Below are 17,886 nucleotides of genomic sequence, written 5' to 3' on the forward strand. Positions count from 1 at the left end.
GACTGATACTTAAGAAGCCTACTGTCTGTCATCCAAATATTAACCTTAGAATGTAAGATTCCACTCACATCATGAGAAGTCAGTACAGTAAGGTTTCATCCATTAATTATTTTTAAAGCTTCAGGTGCTAATAAAGCCGCTGCCCCAATTACTCTTAGGCAGTGGGGCCACCCACGTGAAACTACATCTAATTCTCTGTTTAGATAAGCAATAGGTTGTTGGTGAGGCCCTCGGGGTTGTGTCAAAACTCCCAATGCCACACCTTTTCTTTCAGTGACAGACAAATTAAATTCTGACCCTGTGGGCAAGCTCAGAGCTGGAGAGCAGTCTGAAGAACCTTAAAAGCCTTTTGAGTTTCTGGAGACCAAACCAGTTTGTCGGTTTGGGCCTGCTGAGTTTCAGCTATAAGTTTATATAAAGGCCAAGCAAGTTCCCTGTAACCCGGAATCCAAATGTGACAGTAACCTGTGATTCCCAAAAATCCTCTCAATTGTCTTAAAGTCATAGGTAGGGGGTGATTTAGTATAGGTTTAATTCTCTCAGGGCCTATGGCCCTAGTCCCTTCTGATATGATTAGGCCCAGATATCTAATTGTTGACAAAGCTGAGCCTTTTCTCTTGATGCCTTGTAACCACAGCCTGCCAGAAAGTTTAAGAAATCCTCTGAAGCTTGCGAACAAGCTTCCTCTGTCTCAGCACAGAGCAAAATATCATCTACATATTGTAACACCACTGCTTCAGAGCTATTAAAGTTTTGTAGATCCCATGACGAACTTTGTCCGAATAAGTGAGGACTGTCACGAAACCCCTGGGGCAAAACTGTCCAGGTTAACTGAGAAGCTGGCTGCGTAGGGTCTTCAAAGGCAAATAGGAATTGACTTTCTTCCGCCAAAGGCACTGAATAGAAGGCATCCTTTAAATCAATTACTGAGAAATATTTGGCCCGTTCAGGAATTTCAGACAATAGAGTATAAGGATTAGGCACCTCGGGGTGTAAAGGAACTACAGCCTCATTTATTATTCGTAAATCTTGAACTAGTCTCCATTTACCATTCGATTTCTTTATACCCAAAATAGGAGTGTTGCAAGGACTGTTAGGGAATTAATAGTCCCTGCTCCTTTAAATTTTTGATGATGGGTTTTAACCCTTCCTTAACTTCAGGTTTCAGTGGATACTTCTTCTTATGTGGAAATACGTGTGGGTCTTTGAGCTTGACAACTACAGGAATAGCATTTTGTGCTTGACCCACAGATTTTCCATCAGCCCATACTCTAGGATTTACATTTTGTTCAACTAAAGGGAGAGAAAGGGAGGGCTCCATATTCATGAAAACAGAGGCATGGACCTTGCTCAGTATATCCCTTCCCAAAAGGGGTGAGGGAGATTCTGGCACGATCAGAAACTCGTGTGAAAACAGCACAGAATCCCAGTTGCAAGATAAAGAATAACTGAAATAATACCTTTTGGCTCGTCCAGACAGTCCCATTACGGAAGCAGATCGGGAAGAAAGTGGGCCAGGGGCTTCAGTAAGCACAGAATAAGTTGCCCCAGTATCTAAAAGGAAATCGACGGATTGGCCCCCCACAACTATTAATACCCGGGGTTCCTCAGGTGTAATTAGGACGGGAGCTTGTGTGGGGACCCCCGGGCACCTTCAGTCCTGATTTGTCTTGAGAGTCCGACCCGGGAGACCTACGCCTCTGGGGGCAGTCTCTCTTCCAGTGTGGTCCTTTGCAGACTGGACATGGGGCGGCTTAGATGCCTGAGGGCAATCTCGCTTGAGGTGCCCCTCCTTTCCACAGTAGTAGCAAGCCCATCCGTTTTCACCTGGGCCCCTCTGGGCATTTTCCTCAGGCTGTTTAAGAACGTTTTTCATAGCCATGGCGAAGGCTTCCGCCTTTTCCTTTGTCTTTTTTTGCCTTTCTTTCTTTTCCTCATATTCTCTACCATAATAGACTGTCTGAGCCAGTTGTAACAGAGTATCTAAAGACTGATTTGGTCCATACGCCTGTTTTAATAGCTTACGGCGGATATCTGGAGCCGACTGAGTGAGAAATCTATCCTTAAAGATCACTTTTCCCTCTTCACTTTCGGGATCAATCTCAGTGAATCTGCGAAGGCCTTCTCTCAGTCTATCTAGGAATTTACCAGGAGCTTCTTTCTCCTCCTGTTCTATGTCTGCCAATTTGCCATAGTTTAAAGGCTTAGAACGAGCCAGCCTAAGTCCCTCAAGAATACATCTAACAAAATGACTCTGATCCCATCTTCCTTTAGCTGTGTTGTAGTCCCAGTCTGGTTCTATAGTTGGGACCGCCTGATTCCCAGTGGGGAGGGCCGCTATCTCGTTCTCCCTCTTCCCTACTGATTCATTACCAAGCCATTCATCTCCATAAGCAACCGCTTTTCCCAAAATTCGAGTCTTTGACTCAGGAGTCAGCGTTTGTCCCAAGATATACATCACATCCTTCCAAGTGAGGTCATAAAGCAGAGTAACACCTTTAAAAGCTCTAATATATTTTTCTGGGTCCTCTAAATATAGTCTCCCAGATCCTCCTTGATTCTTTGTATTTCCTGATAAGAAAAAGGCTTATTAACTCTCACAGACTGATTATTTCTCCCGGTGGGTGTTTCATAAAGAAGCAACAGCTTGTGTGGCTGTTCCTCAGTCTCTCTGGCTGCTCTGCGCATATGATCCCAGGGATAGATTGGAGAAACCTGTTTTTCCTCTTCTCTTTGTCTCCTGTCCTCCATCTCATCTCTTACTTCGATGGTCTGAGTTTCTACTGAAACCAGAGTAGTCTGAGGTCGTATTGAGACAGGAGTTGTTTGGACCTCCATGTGGGCAGTTTGAATCCCAGTTTGGAGTCCCTGGTACGGGGGCAAAGTAAGAGGATAGGAGGGAGCTGAAGATTTCACGCCCAAATCTATACCCTTAGGACATAAGTCTGGCATATTTCACAGAGAGAAAAAGGGCAACACATATGCTACTTCTACCCATTTCCCTTGTTCCTTACAGAACCGGTCTAATTGTAGAACAGTATTATACTTAAGAGACCCTCCAACTGGCCACCGTTTGCCGTCCTCCAATGGATACCGTGGCCATGCAGTATACACAGGAAGACCAGGTGTGTCTACTTTAAGCCCTGGGGATCAAATCTATCCCAGTTTTTCAGGATACAGTTCAAAGGAGTGAGGCTGGAATTGTTAGCTCCCATCTGTAAGAGAGGAAAAAAAAGCAACCAGCGCCATTTTTTCTACCGGAGGCGTCCCTCCCTGCTCTAGATGGGGGTGTAGACAGACGTTACACCAAAAGCTTTTCCTTCCTGGTCGGACTTAGTCTGTCCCTTACCGACGCAGGTGCCGTACTCGTCCCTCCCGGTTCTACCACCGAGATGGGGTGGGGATGTACCAGGGGTAGACTTGATAGCATCCCTACTTGACGTCCAGCTCTTCACCCTTAACCTTGTTTGCCTCTGATGTCACCCGGGGTGAATCAGAGTAACCTTCTGGAATGCCTCCCAAGCTAAGACTACCGGGGGAAACATTTGTCACCTGAGTGCCTGTGCACGACCCTGAGTATTTCCTGACCACAATAAGACTGACGCGAACATAAAACTGAGATGTTCTTTCCAAGCATCACCACACCAGTATAACAGCCTCCTCTGATCCACTAAGAGCCGGCATTACCAAAGAAAAAAAAAACCCATCGCAGTCCCAATCTGAGTAACCTTTAACCTCAGAGATGTTCTGGGAGCTAGAGCTCCATCTAGCTTCCGAACTTGCGATTTCTAGCGAGGCTAGGCACTTTCTTGACTACCAATCTAAGTTTGGGACCTAAGCCACAGTACACAATAACAGTATAGATCACAAGTCCCTTGAAAGTCTATGATCCGATGGATTAGGTTAGTACTTCTAATTCCCAAGGAGTTATGAAATGGTCAAAGAAACTGAAAAGTTTGACCAAGAAAGGAGAGTTCGGTCCACACGCTTTGCCCATTTCTGGTCGGTTCCCGAAAGAGACATTGGGTACCTCTTGGCGTTGGCAGGTCGGTATAACGCCCCGACAGGTTTCTGCCATAAGCTGTATGAGATCACCGTAGAACCGCAGAGCAGGGCCCCTTACTTGCTTCACGCAGGGCATGCCATTCATTCACACAAGCACACGGTAGAGTTAGTAAAGCACGGCAGAAAATGTGTTCGCTAAGAGAACAAAGAACTAAAGCTCCAAGCATCCTTACCTTGTCCTGAAGGATCCTGGACGAGCCCCCAAGATGAAAGGTTGTTGTTGAATCATGCGAATACACCGGGATTCTTGGCCCCCGGAGGAGAAGAATTCAATCCGGGGCCAGAGACGAGGCCTGATTGCTCAGAGCTTTTGTGTAATAAAGTTTTATTAAAGTATAAAGGAGATAGAGAAAGCTTCTGACATAGGCATCAGAAGGGGGCAGAAAGAGTACCCACTTGCTAGTGTTAACAATGAAGTTATATACTCTCTAATGAATCCAAAGAATGTCTGGAGGTTGTAAAGACCTCATCAGACCTACTCCCATAATTTACATTTTAAGGTAACACTGTCCTCAGGCAAGATACATCCTTGTAAAGACCAGGTCTACTCCCATAATTTACATTTTAAGATAACACTGTCCTCAGGCAAGATACATCCTTGTAAAGACCAGGTCTACTCCCATAATTAACATTTTAAGATAACAGAAGGTTTAATCCAAAGACTGTCCTTAGGCAGGATACATTATTTTTATATAATCCTAAGGAATGTGGAGAAAGAAAAAAAGTTTGTCCTTTCTTCCTCCTTGAGAATTCCAGACCCCTCTCTCTTTGGGGACCCCTAGACTCCCTATCAACCTGCCTAGGAAATGACTCTCTCAAGTCCCTTTTAATGAAGAGGACATCTTTTTGGGTGTTAGTTCTAGAAGGTCTTAGGGGTCTTCATAGAACTGTTCAACTTCAGCTTCTTCGGCATTACTGGTCAGAGCATAAACTTGGATTACTGGGATTACTATGATATTAAATGGTTTGCCTTGAAAACAAATAGAGATCATTGTCATTTTTGAGCCTGCATCCAAGTACTGCATTTCAGACTCTTCTGTTGACTCTGAGGGCTACACCATTTCTTCTAAGGAATTCTTGCCTACAGTAGTAGATGTAATGGTCATTTGAGTTAAATTCACGCATTCCAGTTTTAGGATCAGTTTTAGTATCTTTACTAGAATCAGTTTTAGTAGCTTCTAATTTTTAAGAAAATCTTCCATATCTCTAGATTGTCAAAGTATATTGCCACAGATTCCAATATTATATTCTCTTTTTATATATATAAGTTTAAAACTTACTTCTCTATATCTTTGTCTTTTTTCTAATCTTTAATCTTAAATGTTTTTTGTTATCTTTTTTTACTTATCCTTAATCAAGCTTATGATGAGTTTTATCATCAATTTTATTAGTTCTTTCAAAGAATCACTCTTTGGATTATATAGCTTTCATTTTTTGTTTTCCATTTAATTAATTTCAGCTTTTATCTTTATCTAATTGATTTTATTTTTCTGATGTGTTAAGGTGAATATAGTCTTTCATGTGCATCTTCTTTAATAATGAAGTCATTTAAGACTACACATTTTTTCTTACTTTAGCTGTTAGTGAGCCTTCTGTCAAATTTATAATATTGCTGTTAATTTCTTCTTTAATCCAATGGTATGAAGACCATAATATTTAATTTCCAAGGACCTTAATTCAAAAAGCTAGAATTTTTTGCATCATATTATTTGCTTCAGGTTTTATTGGATTATGATATGAGACTGCATCCTATGAAATGTTTATTATTTTGAATTTGTTAAGAATTTCTTTGAAATCAAGTATATGATAGATTCTCATGAAACCTCCGTGGACAAATGAAAAATTAATTGCACCTGCTGTTCATAGGATGTAGAGTTCTTCGTATTTCTATCTATTAAGTTCATTAGTTATACAGTTGACCCTTGAACAATATAAGAGTTAATCCACGTATAACTGATTGTTGGCCTTCCTCATCAGCAGTTCCTCTGTATCCATAGATTCAACCAACAATGGACCATGCAGTAGTGTAGTATTTACTACACTAAAAATTTGTGTTTAAGTGGACCCTTGCAGCTCAAACGCTCAATGTTCAAGGGTAAACTATACATTCAATTTTTTCCATTTGTATCTTTTAAAATATGTGTATTATATATTTCTGTATAACAAATTACCCCAGTACTTAACTGGCTTAAAACCACAAATGTTTAGTATCTCACAGTTTCTGTGATTCAGAAATCTGAGTACAGCTTAGCTGGGTGGTTCTCCCTGAAGGTCTCTCATGAGCTGGCTATCAAGCTGTTGGCCAGGGCTGCAGTCATTTGTAAGGTTGACTGGACCTGGTGGACCCACTTCCAAGATTGCTGACTCATATGGCTGCAGACACAGCTTTTCAGTTAGTCCCTACTGGCTATTGACAGAACAGCCACATGGTCCTCTCCACAGGGTACCTGAGTGTTCTCATGACAGAGCAGTAGCTTTTCCCAGAGTGAGTGATCCGAGAGAACAGATAGGAGGCTGTAGTCTCCTTTATGACTTAGTCTCCACAGTTACACACCGGCATTCTTGCTTTTGTTTCTTATTCCTTCCTTAGAAGCAAATCACTAAGTCCAGCCCACCTTCAGGGAGTGGTGTTAGGCTTCACCTTTTAAAGGGAGTATCAAATAATTTGTGGACATTATTTTAAACCAATAATTAAGTTTGAATAATTTACTCTGTGTTTTTAAAAATTTTCTTCTTGCATTTATAGTAAATATATGAAGCAAAAACTTGTTCTTTTGTTTATTGAATACAAGTTTATAAATTAAACTTTCTTTATAAAGTGCCCATTATTATGATATAATGTTGCTTTGTGATAATTTTTAGCACTTTGAATATTAAATTCCACTTTGTCAAATATTAATATTTTCATCTTTACCTTTTCTTTGTTTCATTTACCTTGCTTTCAGTCTCCCTTTATTTTTTTTCATGTGTATTTCTCACAAACTATACATACTTGGAGTTTTGTGCTTTAAAGTAGTCTTTCCTTTTGCTGTTTTGGTGAAGTTTTTTAAATTATTGTTTTCTTTGGCATTTTTACCATGCTTTCCTATTCATTACCCATTCCTGACATTTCTAATAAATGATGTATGCGTGTATACTTCTCAAATAGCTATAACTTTATTCCTTCATCATCCTCTCTCTCCTCCAGGAAGATAAATATGTGTTTTCGCACTTTCCATGTACATTCCCCATTCAGATGAGATTTGTAGAGAATTTTACTTTTCTCCCTTCACATCCCCTACAAATCCTTAGTTTTGGCTCATGCCAGATTTTTAGTTCTTGACCATTATCAGATTTCCTTCATACGACATCTCTTCTATTTCTTGAATCCTTGTTTTGTATCGGGTTGGCCAAAAAGTTCATTTAGGTTTTTCTGTTAGCTGTTTCAGAGAAAACAATTTCTACATTATTGCTATTGATTTATATTTAATTATGTATTGCAAGGTTCATTGTTCACATCTGTAATCTTTTCTCTTAGTCTTCCCAGGCTTAAGGACTTTTTATTGTTACTGCTCTTATTTGGTTAAAATATGTTCTTGAGTGTTTTCCTTTGTGGGGCATGTGGATGCTAGGTTCTTTAAATGGAAACTCTTTGAATGCAGGGACTTCGTATTGTTTACTTCTGTGTTTCTAACACCTAAAATTATGTCTGGTGCATAACAAGCAATCAGTACAGGTTCATTGAACACAGGAGTCATGAGCTCTTTCAAACTTCAGGGTGAAGTCTCATTTTAAACCGTAGAAAATTCCCTCTCTTATTTATGTAATTATTGCCTCTTCTCCATCTGTTCCTTTTTCCTGATTCTCGAATGCTTATTGTTGGCATATTAGTTCTCTTGACTCTGAACTCTAATCTCTTACTCATCCCTCATGATTTCCATCGTTTTGCCTTTTGCTCTTTGTGAGAGATTTTTCATCTGCTTGCTCTTTCAGGTCAGTAATGTATTTTTCAACCATTCTATCTTTTAGTTATCACCAGTCTATTGATATTTTAAATTTCAATAGTATATTTTTAATGCCAAGAATTACTGACTTTCTGTTCTTTATTTCATGGTACTCTCATTTTTTAAAAAGTTGGCCTCTGTCTCCTCCAGCACTGTTACCTCATTAGGGAATGGTACTTTAGTAGGTCTGATTGGTCTGCCTCTCTCTGGTTACTGGATCCTCTTAAATATGAGGTTATTTCCATTTTTAATTTTCTGCTTAAGCTTCTCCATAGTTGGAGGCACAACAACACTTTCTGCTTCTGCATCAAGAGTGTGAGAGGAAGTCTCTGTGTTCCTAGGTGTCTCTAAATGAAGTGTTAGTATTCTTTTAGTTTCAGAGATGTGAAAGTTCTCTTGCCTTTCCGGTAAGATACAGATCCTTCCCCCACAACCAAGACCACACACATGCTCTGAGACAAAGTGTCCCCTTAATCAGAGTCTACATGTCCCCTCAGGCCTAGTTCTTCCACGGCTCTCTGCTGCTCCTTAAGCCCCCTTCAGTCTTGGACATCCCGATAGAACCTATAGCCTCCAGCACTCCTCAGACTTCTCCAGGTTACTCATCACAGCCAGCTGAAGTCTGGGGGAAGGAAGAGTATTAGAGATGCAGAATCACTGCCTTTTCCTTTATGTTTTGATGAACAATAACCTATAGTTTTATAATTGCTCACACTATCTAAGCCCAGTGTGAATAGGTTATGTGAATTCATGTATAAGACAATATAAATTAGTGGGATTGTAAAGTTAGAAATAACATGGAGGTCATAATAAAATGAATCTCTTAGTTTGTGTGGTACTTTATAATTTTTACACACTATAGTAAAAGCACACTGTAGTTTTTACACACTACAGTCTCATGTGAGTTCCAAAGTAGCCCTGTATGATAAGCATGGAAGTTATAATTTAACAGATGGGAAACTAGAGTTCATAATGATCAAATAACTTGCCCAGGGACACATGGGTAACAGTGGAGTTGAATTAGAGAATAAGTCTTCTGGCCCAGAACGCTACACCACTGCTTGCTTGCTGTTTTCCAGTTGCCTTTAGAACATGTTTTGTTGCATACTGACTTCTGGAATTCCTAAGTTATATGCTACAACTTGTATTTTATTTTTTTCAACTATTTTTGTCATATTGATATGAACAATTTAAAATGTATATAAATACTAGGTGGTGAGTATAAAGTAATATTTTCTTACATAATTTGAAACTTAACAAAAGAGAAAATCAAAAATCATTTGAAAAAGTTTAACATATCTAGAATATGTGAATTACTTCTTGAAGGTAACTTTTTGGAAAGAGGACATATATTAGAATATATAAGTATTTAAAATTTTCTTTTTGTAATGTATTTTTTAGACATTTGAATTATCTTACTATGCAATAAAAATGCACTCAACCATTTCTCTACCAGACATGGCGTGTTTTATTTTAGAGTTTACTAGTACAGAAGTAAAGGAAAGAATAGCCGCTATAAAGACCTTTGTCCTAATCCCAGTCTTTTTTTATGCTAACACTGTATTTTAAGGTATTATGCTCAGGAGTGGTAATCAACATATTAAACAACAAATATGGCTCTGGTTGGTGAGCAGTCAAGAACACATGCCTCCAACACCTGGTGTAATTGTATCAGAGTGGACTGATGGTATATTAGCTCTGCTCACAGTTGGACAGTACCTTACACTTTCCTGAGTACATTCATATCCTATCTCTCATTTTTGATCTGGGATGGAGTTGTTTTTACAAATTGAGAGAATCACAGCCTAGAGAAATTAAACAGAGGGTCCCTTAGAATGAACGACTTCTGGCTCTTACTTAGTTCAATGTTTTTCCCTCTTTACCCAAGGAAGAGATGAAAGAATCCATTTTTAATAGGATAATTATCAGGTCCTTTCAGAGAAAACTCATAGTTTTCATGGGTGGGAGTGAGTAGGATGAGCCACCCCCCTGGAGTCTTCCTGTCCCAAGCTAATTCTTTACTTCCAAAAGGTCTCTTGCAGGAGAAGAGTGAAACCTTTCACCCTTGCCCTGGAAGAGTCAAATAGGCTTGAGTGGGTAAGCAGATTTTTCCCAGTGGAAGAACTGACTCAGCCTCTTTTCTCCATATCCGTGTGAACGTTAAGTACAAGACCTTACTTTAAAAAGTACATTCTTTTAACTGCTCCTTTTCCCCCCTCTTCCTTCCACAGAATGGTCTCCCCTCAGTGACCAACCCATATGTTTTTAATGGTGATTTTGTAGATCGAGGAAAAAATTCCATGGAGATCCTAATGATCCTGTTTGTGAGTTTTCTTGTGTACCCAAATGACCTGCACTTGAACAGAGGCAACCATGAGGATTTTATGATGAATATGAGGTAACCTAGCCCTGTAGATTTCCTCTTTTGTTTCCTGTTCTGGAAAATGCTACCATGTTTAGTTCCTAGCAGAGAGTTAGAGGTGAGTGTAGAGAAGTAGGGATGAGAATCTCAAGGAAGATCTCAGTTCTTACCCCAGTTTAGCTCCCTCAATCCTCTACTGTGTGAGTATAAATTGCTCTAAAATTCCCTTCCTATCTTTTCTTCCAATCCTTCCTTCTCCCTTCTATTATGTTCTTCCCCCCATGCCCACCCTTCCCAAGTCAAATTGTGTGCTTTCTAGACGTGTTAGGCCAGGTTTGGAGGTGGGGTTGTTCTATGAGCAGGTTTAGATGGACTCATTCTCTCGATACTCTTTTGGCTTGCCTCAGAAGTTGTCTCGGAAACTAGTACTGTGTTTTTCACTGATGTGTATATTTTTTTATGACATGGTGATGACTTCTGGCATAGTTGTTCGTAAACATATTGGAGAATAGTGGTAACATAGCATTTCAGCTATCTGACTCAATGGAAGCTGGGGGAATAAAGATTGGTTAAGTGGTTTACCAGTTTTTGCTGTGAAAGGCATAGTAAGTGACAAATGTTCTTCTTTCCTTTCTTTCCTCTTCCTCCTTTCCCCTTTCCATTCCTCCTCTTCTTCCTCTCCTCCTTTTCTTTTCCTTTTGTTTCTTGTTTTATGAAAAAACAGAATCCAGTTTGCACTAGGGAAGTAGAAGGCATGGCATGTTAGATGCTTCAGTGCTGGGCTTTTGAGTAACTGCATCAAAGCTCAGCAACTGATGAGTTTTCTCTTTGGGGCAGTTTTGGCACTTGGCCTGAAAACAAGAGTTTCAATTCTAACCCTAAGGTATGGAATAAAATGCTAAATATGAAGGAAAAAAATCCCAAGGCTATTTTCAGAGGCTATATATATATATAAAATATAGCTCAATACATATATGTAATATAGCTCAAAACATTTATTTGGGCATGCCATTTATTCTTCCATTTATTTAGCTCTTCAGTTCTATTTGTTGATGCTGTTCAGTCGCTTAGTCGTCCGACTCTTTGTGACCCCATGAACTGTAGCATGCCAGGCTTCCCTGTCCTTCACCATTTCCCAGAGTTTGCTCAGACTCATGTCCATTGAGTTGGTGATGCCATCCATCCATCTTATCCTCCGTCACCCCCTTCTCCTCCTGCCATCAGTCTTTCCCAGCATCAGGGACTTTTTCAGTGAGTCACTGCTACACGTCAGGTGGCCAAAGTGTTGGAGCTTCAGCTTCAGGATCTAGGGCTGAATGGTTACTGAAAGAGACATGGCCCCTGCCCTTCTAGAATTTACATCTAGCAGGGAAGACACAAGTTGAGCAGGTTTTTCAAATGTGATGAATTTGTAAAGAGGGAGATCCAACCTGTCTGAGAGGTGGTTGGAAGGTTCTCCCATAGAAATATGACATTAGCCTGAGACCTGAAGGATGAATTAGGAAACCAAGAGAGGACCATGGCAAGAGTGGATGGGAAACAGTGTTCCACAGTGAAGAGACAACTTAGGCAGAGCTTGAGAAAGGACTTTTTAGATTTGAAAGAAATTCAAGATAGGAGAAGCATAAACTGAAGAACAGAATGGTACCTGATAGAGCTGGAGACATAAGAAATTATTGTAGAGGAACTTGAGCTTTCTTCTGAGGACAGAAGAAAATCATTGAAGAGTATTATAAAATTTGTGTTGTAAGATGCAGCAGTAAGAGTAGTTTGGTGAGGGACAAGAATAGATATGGGGATGCCAGTAGGAAATATAAGAGTTGAAGAGATAGATGATGGGCTCTCACTTAGACTGGGAGATGGAGAAGCAAAGAAGTAGATAGATTCAAGAGGAGTTTAGGCATTGATTTAAGGCTTGGTAACATGATATGGAGGACTTGAAAGAAGAGAGAATCAAGATGACCTCCAGATTCCTAGGTTGAATTTGCAATATCACTGATACTGGGAACATGATAAGAGGAGAAAGGTGGGCTGAGGGAGAATAATGAATTCAGTTGGGGGTAAGCTGATTTGAGATTTGAGGTGCTGTTGAATGGACAGGACTGAGTTCATTTCAGGAAACATCATGTTACACTGTAGAAGCTTCACATGACATGATTTGTGTGGAAACCTGGAGTGAGTATGCTGCATTCTGACTTCACTTTGTTGGGTGTTCAAGGTAAATATTATTATCTTAAGGCAAGGAAAGTATTGGAAAAAACATCTCATCATTAAATCCCTTTTAGTGACTGCTATTCAGGCATTAAACTTCCTGATACTTTTTATTAAAACGCGCAATACCATTACATGAGCTATGTCAGAGAGAGTATTAAGAACCAACTTATTACCTTCTAGGCTTTTCTTTGTCTTTGTTTGGTCTTTTTTCCCTCCTAATCATTCATTTACCATAAGGTATAGGATGTCTGAGAAATTCTATCTAAATGAAAAACATTCTCCCACACACCTTCCCTCAGTGGCCACAGCACACATCTCTGAATACTTGCAGTACTCAGACATGGGTGCCCACCACATATTTCTTAAGTTGTCTTGTATTGGTTTCATGAAAATTTATCTTCTTTTCCCAGCTATACTCTAAACTCCTTGAGGGTAGGGATGACGTCATCAGCTGCCTTTGTTCTTTCCCATAGTGCCTAGCAAAGACTTGAGTAAGTAACAGTTCCAACTGAAGTCTAGTTGCTTGAGTTCTTGATACTTGTGATAGTAAGATGTCAAGGACTCGCTTTTTTGCATGACTTGACTCAGGTAAGTGGGAGTTATCAACATTCAGTGAAAGAGTTGAAATCCCATTGTTTTTTTCAGGTATGGCTTCACGAAAGAAATTTTACATAAATATAAGGTAAGACTCATCTACTTTTTTTTTTACATCCTCTTTGCTGTTTATACATAGAAGTTTAAAAAAAGAAAAAGCTTCAAGAAGGATGATGGGAAAATTAATCAGAATCCAGGCCAATAAAAGCACAAAAGGAAGCCTTGGCCATGGTGAAGACCTGTTTTTCTTTCTGGACTAAACGAAGCTTTTTCATTGTGACTTCTGTGTGAGTTTTAACACAGATACAAACTCTGTTGTTTCAAAGATACCTGGGATTTTTTTACTCAGGTTTGGTAAAACATGAAAATGACTGTCATGAAGGGAAAGGTTTTTACTCACAATTCCTTAGAAACTGAAGTCAGTGGAGCACCACACTGTATGGGGCTGCGCCTCAGGGTCAGTCAGAGGCAGTGGCAAGAGCCTTTATTGTGGTTTTCTCAGGAAGAAATGGGTGAGGCAGTGTAAGCAGGTTTAGGATTGGCTCGTTTGAGTAATCTCAGCAGGCTCTGGGGTTTACAAGCTGTCCATGGTTGCCTGGTATCTGGCTCGCCCTGGGGTGATTAGAGCAGGAAATAGTGGCCCTGGGTGTGCTGCTCAGTCGTGTCTGACTCTGTGTGACCCCATGGACTGTAGCCCACCAGGCTCCTCTGTCCATGGGAGTCTCAAGGCAAGAATACTGGAGTGGGTTGCCATGCCCTCCTCCCGGAGAATCTTCCTGACCCAGGAATGGAACCCAGGTCTCTCATGTTTCCTGCATTGGCAGGCTGGTTAAATCCGCAAAGGACTAGTTGGGAGGATGGGCTCTGATTAGGTTTATTTGCATATGAAAGGCACCCTGCTTTACATACAAAAGACAACTCCTTTCTATCTCTAGGAATTAACTAGCCTTGGGAGGGGCAGTCTCTTCCCCTGGGTCAGCAAGTCAAAGTATCAAAAAAAGAGAATTAAAAGATGATTCATGCATGCTTGTTGGTTAGTGTGTCCATCCTGACCTAGTTTGGGTGGCATGAAGACTGTTGGTTTTTGTCCATATGTTGGGATTATTGAGTAAAATTGAACCTATCAGAAAAACAAACTTACTCAAGCTCTTACTTACAGCTGCATGGAAAAAAAATCTTACAAATCTTGGAAGAGGTCTATACCTGGCTCCCAATTGGTACAATCATTGACAATGAAGTCCTGGTCATACATGGAGGGATATCAGAGTCCACAGACTTGAATTTACTCCACCGTATAGAAAGAAACAAAGTAAGAAGCAATGTTTGCATGAATGTTGTCTCAGATTTACAAAGGGATACATACCTCCTTTCATGTATTGTTTTATATAGATTTGTGTTTTAGTGATTGCTATAACTCTGAAAAAATGAGTAAAAATTTTAAGAAAATCCATGATTGAGTGATAAAGAACTAAATTGATAACTTCTGTGCATAGAAAAAATATTTTTAAAAATTCATGGTGAAAGTGGGAAAATATTGGCATTTCATAATTGTTTCTAAAAGTGAAAAATCTTGATTTTTGAAAAGTTAAAATTTCTAATTAATCAATGTTGTGGTAAAATATACCAACATAAGTTTACCACTTTAACCATTTTTAAGTGTGCAGTTCAGTGGCATTAAGTACTTTCACATTATTGTGCAACTGTCACTACTGTCACCACCATCTATTTCTAAAACTTTCCATTTTCTGAAACTGAAAATACCCATTAAACACTAATTCCCAATTCCACCTTCCCCAGCCCTTGGCAGCCACCATTCTGTGTTATAGCTCTAAGAATTTGACTCCTCCAGGAACCTTTTAGAAGTAGAATCATACAGCAGTTTGTTTCTGAATTGGCGTGATTTCCCATATGTATTCTAAATGGCTCATATTTTTTTTAAGGGGGGGGGATAGTTTAATATTTTAAACTTAAGTAACCATATTCAATACAGCAGAAGCAAAGCAGGAATATATATTGACCCTCTGAGGGAAGTGGCTGTGTGGAGCCTGAAGCTCTGAGGCTTAGTGAAAGGCTTCTTTGGTGGGGCTTTGCAGAGTGACTGGAATTGCCTTCTGCCTGTCAAGAGCCCAGCCAATGCCCCCAGACTAGGGGAACAGGGGAACCACCTGGGCATGACGACCAGTGGCAGCTCTGAGCCCGGTGATCATGTGTGGTCCTAGTGAGAAACCTGAACCCTGCTCCTCAGGACTGTTAATCAAATTCCTACCAATCCAGGCAAGGGGAATCTAGAACCAGAATTTAATTTGATGTGGACATGTGATTCCTGTTCACCTTGAGTTTTTAGAGTCCTTATACCTTTATATACATATGAATGATTATATTGTCGCCAACTCCTTCTCATCCTTCTAATTTCAGCTTAAACCTACCCCTCCCCTGGAAAGCCCTCCATGACCTCCTGACTAGATCAGGTCCCCGTCCGTATGCTCTCAAGCCCCTTGTACCTATCCTTCATAACAGTTACCAAAATTAAATAAGCAATTGTGGTACTATTTGTTTATCATCTTCCCCTGCTTCTCTAGTTCACTGATATAACTCCAGCACCTAAGATGTAGTCAGTATTAATGTTTGATGAATATTTCCTAAGAGATTTAAGACTGAAATAGGGCAAACCTAAGGTAAAACTGGATAAAAACTTTTTTTTACAACTCCTTTCCTGATTCTGTGCTGATTTTACATACCCCCTCCCCAGCCTCACCCAGTGATAACCATACTTCCTGGTTTACACCTGTTGTCTTGGTGTAGGTGTTAATACCACCTCCCTTTACTCTCAGAAGCACCCCAGTTGCAATAAATTTTAAGGCCACCCTAATTTAAGGTACCTTTTTTAGGATCTCAGCAAATAGTCAAGCCAATAAGCTGTTTGAATCAACATGAGATAGTAATTGTTAACATAATGAGTGGATATGATTCTAGCCAAGAGCAAGGGAACATGATGTTTTTGTCAGTCAAATATTGGCAAGCACATGGCGGGAATGCGACACTCCACCACCATTGGCCCTGTGAGAACAGCACTAATCAGCTGTGGCAGCCACTACTAATTAATCAGATTGAAAACTTTTCCTTTCCTGAGGTTAGCCTGAGAAGCCAGTCCTCTCTCAGGCTTTTTGAGATATTAGGAGCATTTCTCTGAAATGTCCATTACTATTTCTGTGGCGACCCTAAATTGAGAGCCACCTTAACCTAGTAAACACTGTGAAGCTCTGACATCAGACAGATGTAGCTAACATTGCATCTATTACATCCTGCTTCTGCCCCTTCCTGGCTGGGTGACTGGGTAAGGTGCCAGTGATTTCTAAGCCTCAGTTCCCACATCTATGCATTAAAGCTAAAAAATACCTGCCATATTGAATTGCTGGGAAGATTAAATATAATTACCTAGATGAAAAAGATGGCATAGAGTAAGCTCAGAACATAAAGCTCTCTTCTCCAACTCTGTCCTCTTTTTCATGATACTTAAAACTGAGGTTTAAATTTCAGTCACCAAGAGAGACCCTGGGGAGAAATTTTGAGGCCAGAAATTTTCCCAGGATACCTCACATTTCACCCCCTTAGGGGATCATTGTTCCACCTACTGTTAAGACTGGCTTTAAAGGTAGAAATTTGACTTGTATGTTTTTTGTCTACCCTGCTGGAATGAAGTTGAACTGGTAGCACGTGTTCTTTGTGTGAAATATAATTGAACTGTAATGAAAGTAGTAGGTTTAAGCCTTTGGAACTCTACTAGATGAGATACAAAAACAGATTTTCAGGTTAGTTTTATAACCCCCACTTGCCCATCTGTTTGGACCTCCAAATGTAGGGGTGAACATGCTTCCTCGTTTACACCTGCTGTATGATTTAGTTGTTCACGGGGAAGGGGTAGAGTTGGGGGAACTCAATGACAACCTCCACTGCAGGTTCATTAAAGGTATTTTGTAAAGTGGGCAGGTTGGAAAGGATGGGGTGGTGAATGCAGAGGGACAGAGAAGGAAGACTATAATACTTTAGCCTCTGGTTTAGTATTCTTCAAACTCCTTGGCAGAGGTTATGGGAAGAGATTGCTAGTAGGACCCCCAGGAGAAAATGATGATGTGGCACCCAGCAGGGACTGGGCAAAGTGTCCTGATCCCACATGGCTTTGAAAACAGAAGAGCCACAGTACTTAAGAGACCATGTGGCTTTGTCCTGCCCGATAACCTTATCAGAAGTGAGTTGTGTGGACCCCGAGTTCAGAGTGTCCTCCCAAAATACTCTGCTCTGCCTAAGACCTGGAGACATTTTCTGGGGGGGAGACAGGGAGGTAGGCTGTGAGCTCACTAATAACAGCTGAATTGAATTCCAACCGTCTCAATGAGATAGGACCTCAGAATACGGTTTGCTTCTATTTTTGAAAAATAAAGGTAAGATTTTATAGACACCGTAGTTTATAGAAGAAACTTAAGTGCCTACCTCAGAGAATTGTCCATCGCTGAACTAAGGCTTCCAATGTAATAGAACCATTGCTTCAAATTGTTTTGTGTAAAGGTATGGTGCTACAGAGAAACAAGTATAAAATTGCAGTCTCAAATTATATAAGGGAACATAGAATGGATTATAGTAATTGATCTACTATCAGAAAGACATTTTGTT

At 40.2% G+C, this 17,886-nt stretch overlaps 1 protein-coding gene across 8 annotated transcripts in view; it reads left to right on the forward strand.

Annotated features, from left to right (window-relative positions):
• PPEF1 (protein phosphatase with EF-hand domain 1) overlaps positions 1-17,886 on the forward strand; it is a 157,448-nt gene that overhangs the window by 109,224 nt on the left and 30,338 nt on the right. For 7 of the 8 annotated variants that reach the window (XM_027534408.1, XM_027534407.1, XM_027534415.1 and 4 more), the window contains 3 exons: positions 10,280-10,446; positions 13,270-13,306; positions 14,378-14,527. In XM_027534408.1, the coding sequence (XP_027390209.1) occupies positions 10,280-10,446; positions 13,270-13,306; positions 14,378-14,527 (354 nt within the window). The remainder of the gene's footprint in view (positions 1-10,279; positions 10,447-13,269; positions 13,307-14,377; positions 14,528-17,886) is intronic. The other variant, XM_027534413.1, reaches the window with a different exon arrangement.

Source organism: Bos indicus x Bos taurus, chromosome X (genome assembly GCF_003369695.1).
Source record: "Bos indicus x Bos taurus breed Angus x Brahman F1 hybrid chromosome X, Bos_hybrid_MaternalHap_v2.0, whole genome shotgun sequence".
NCBI lineage: Eukaryota > Metazoa > Chordata > Mammalia > Artiodactyla > Bovidae > Bos > Bos indicus x Bos taurus.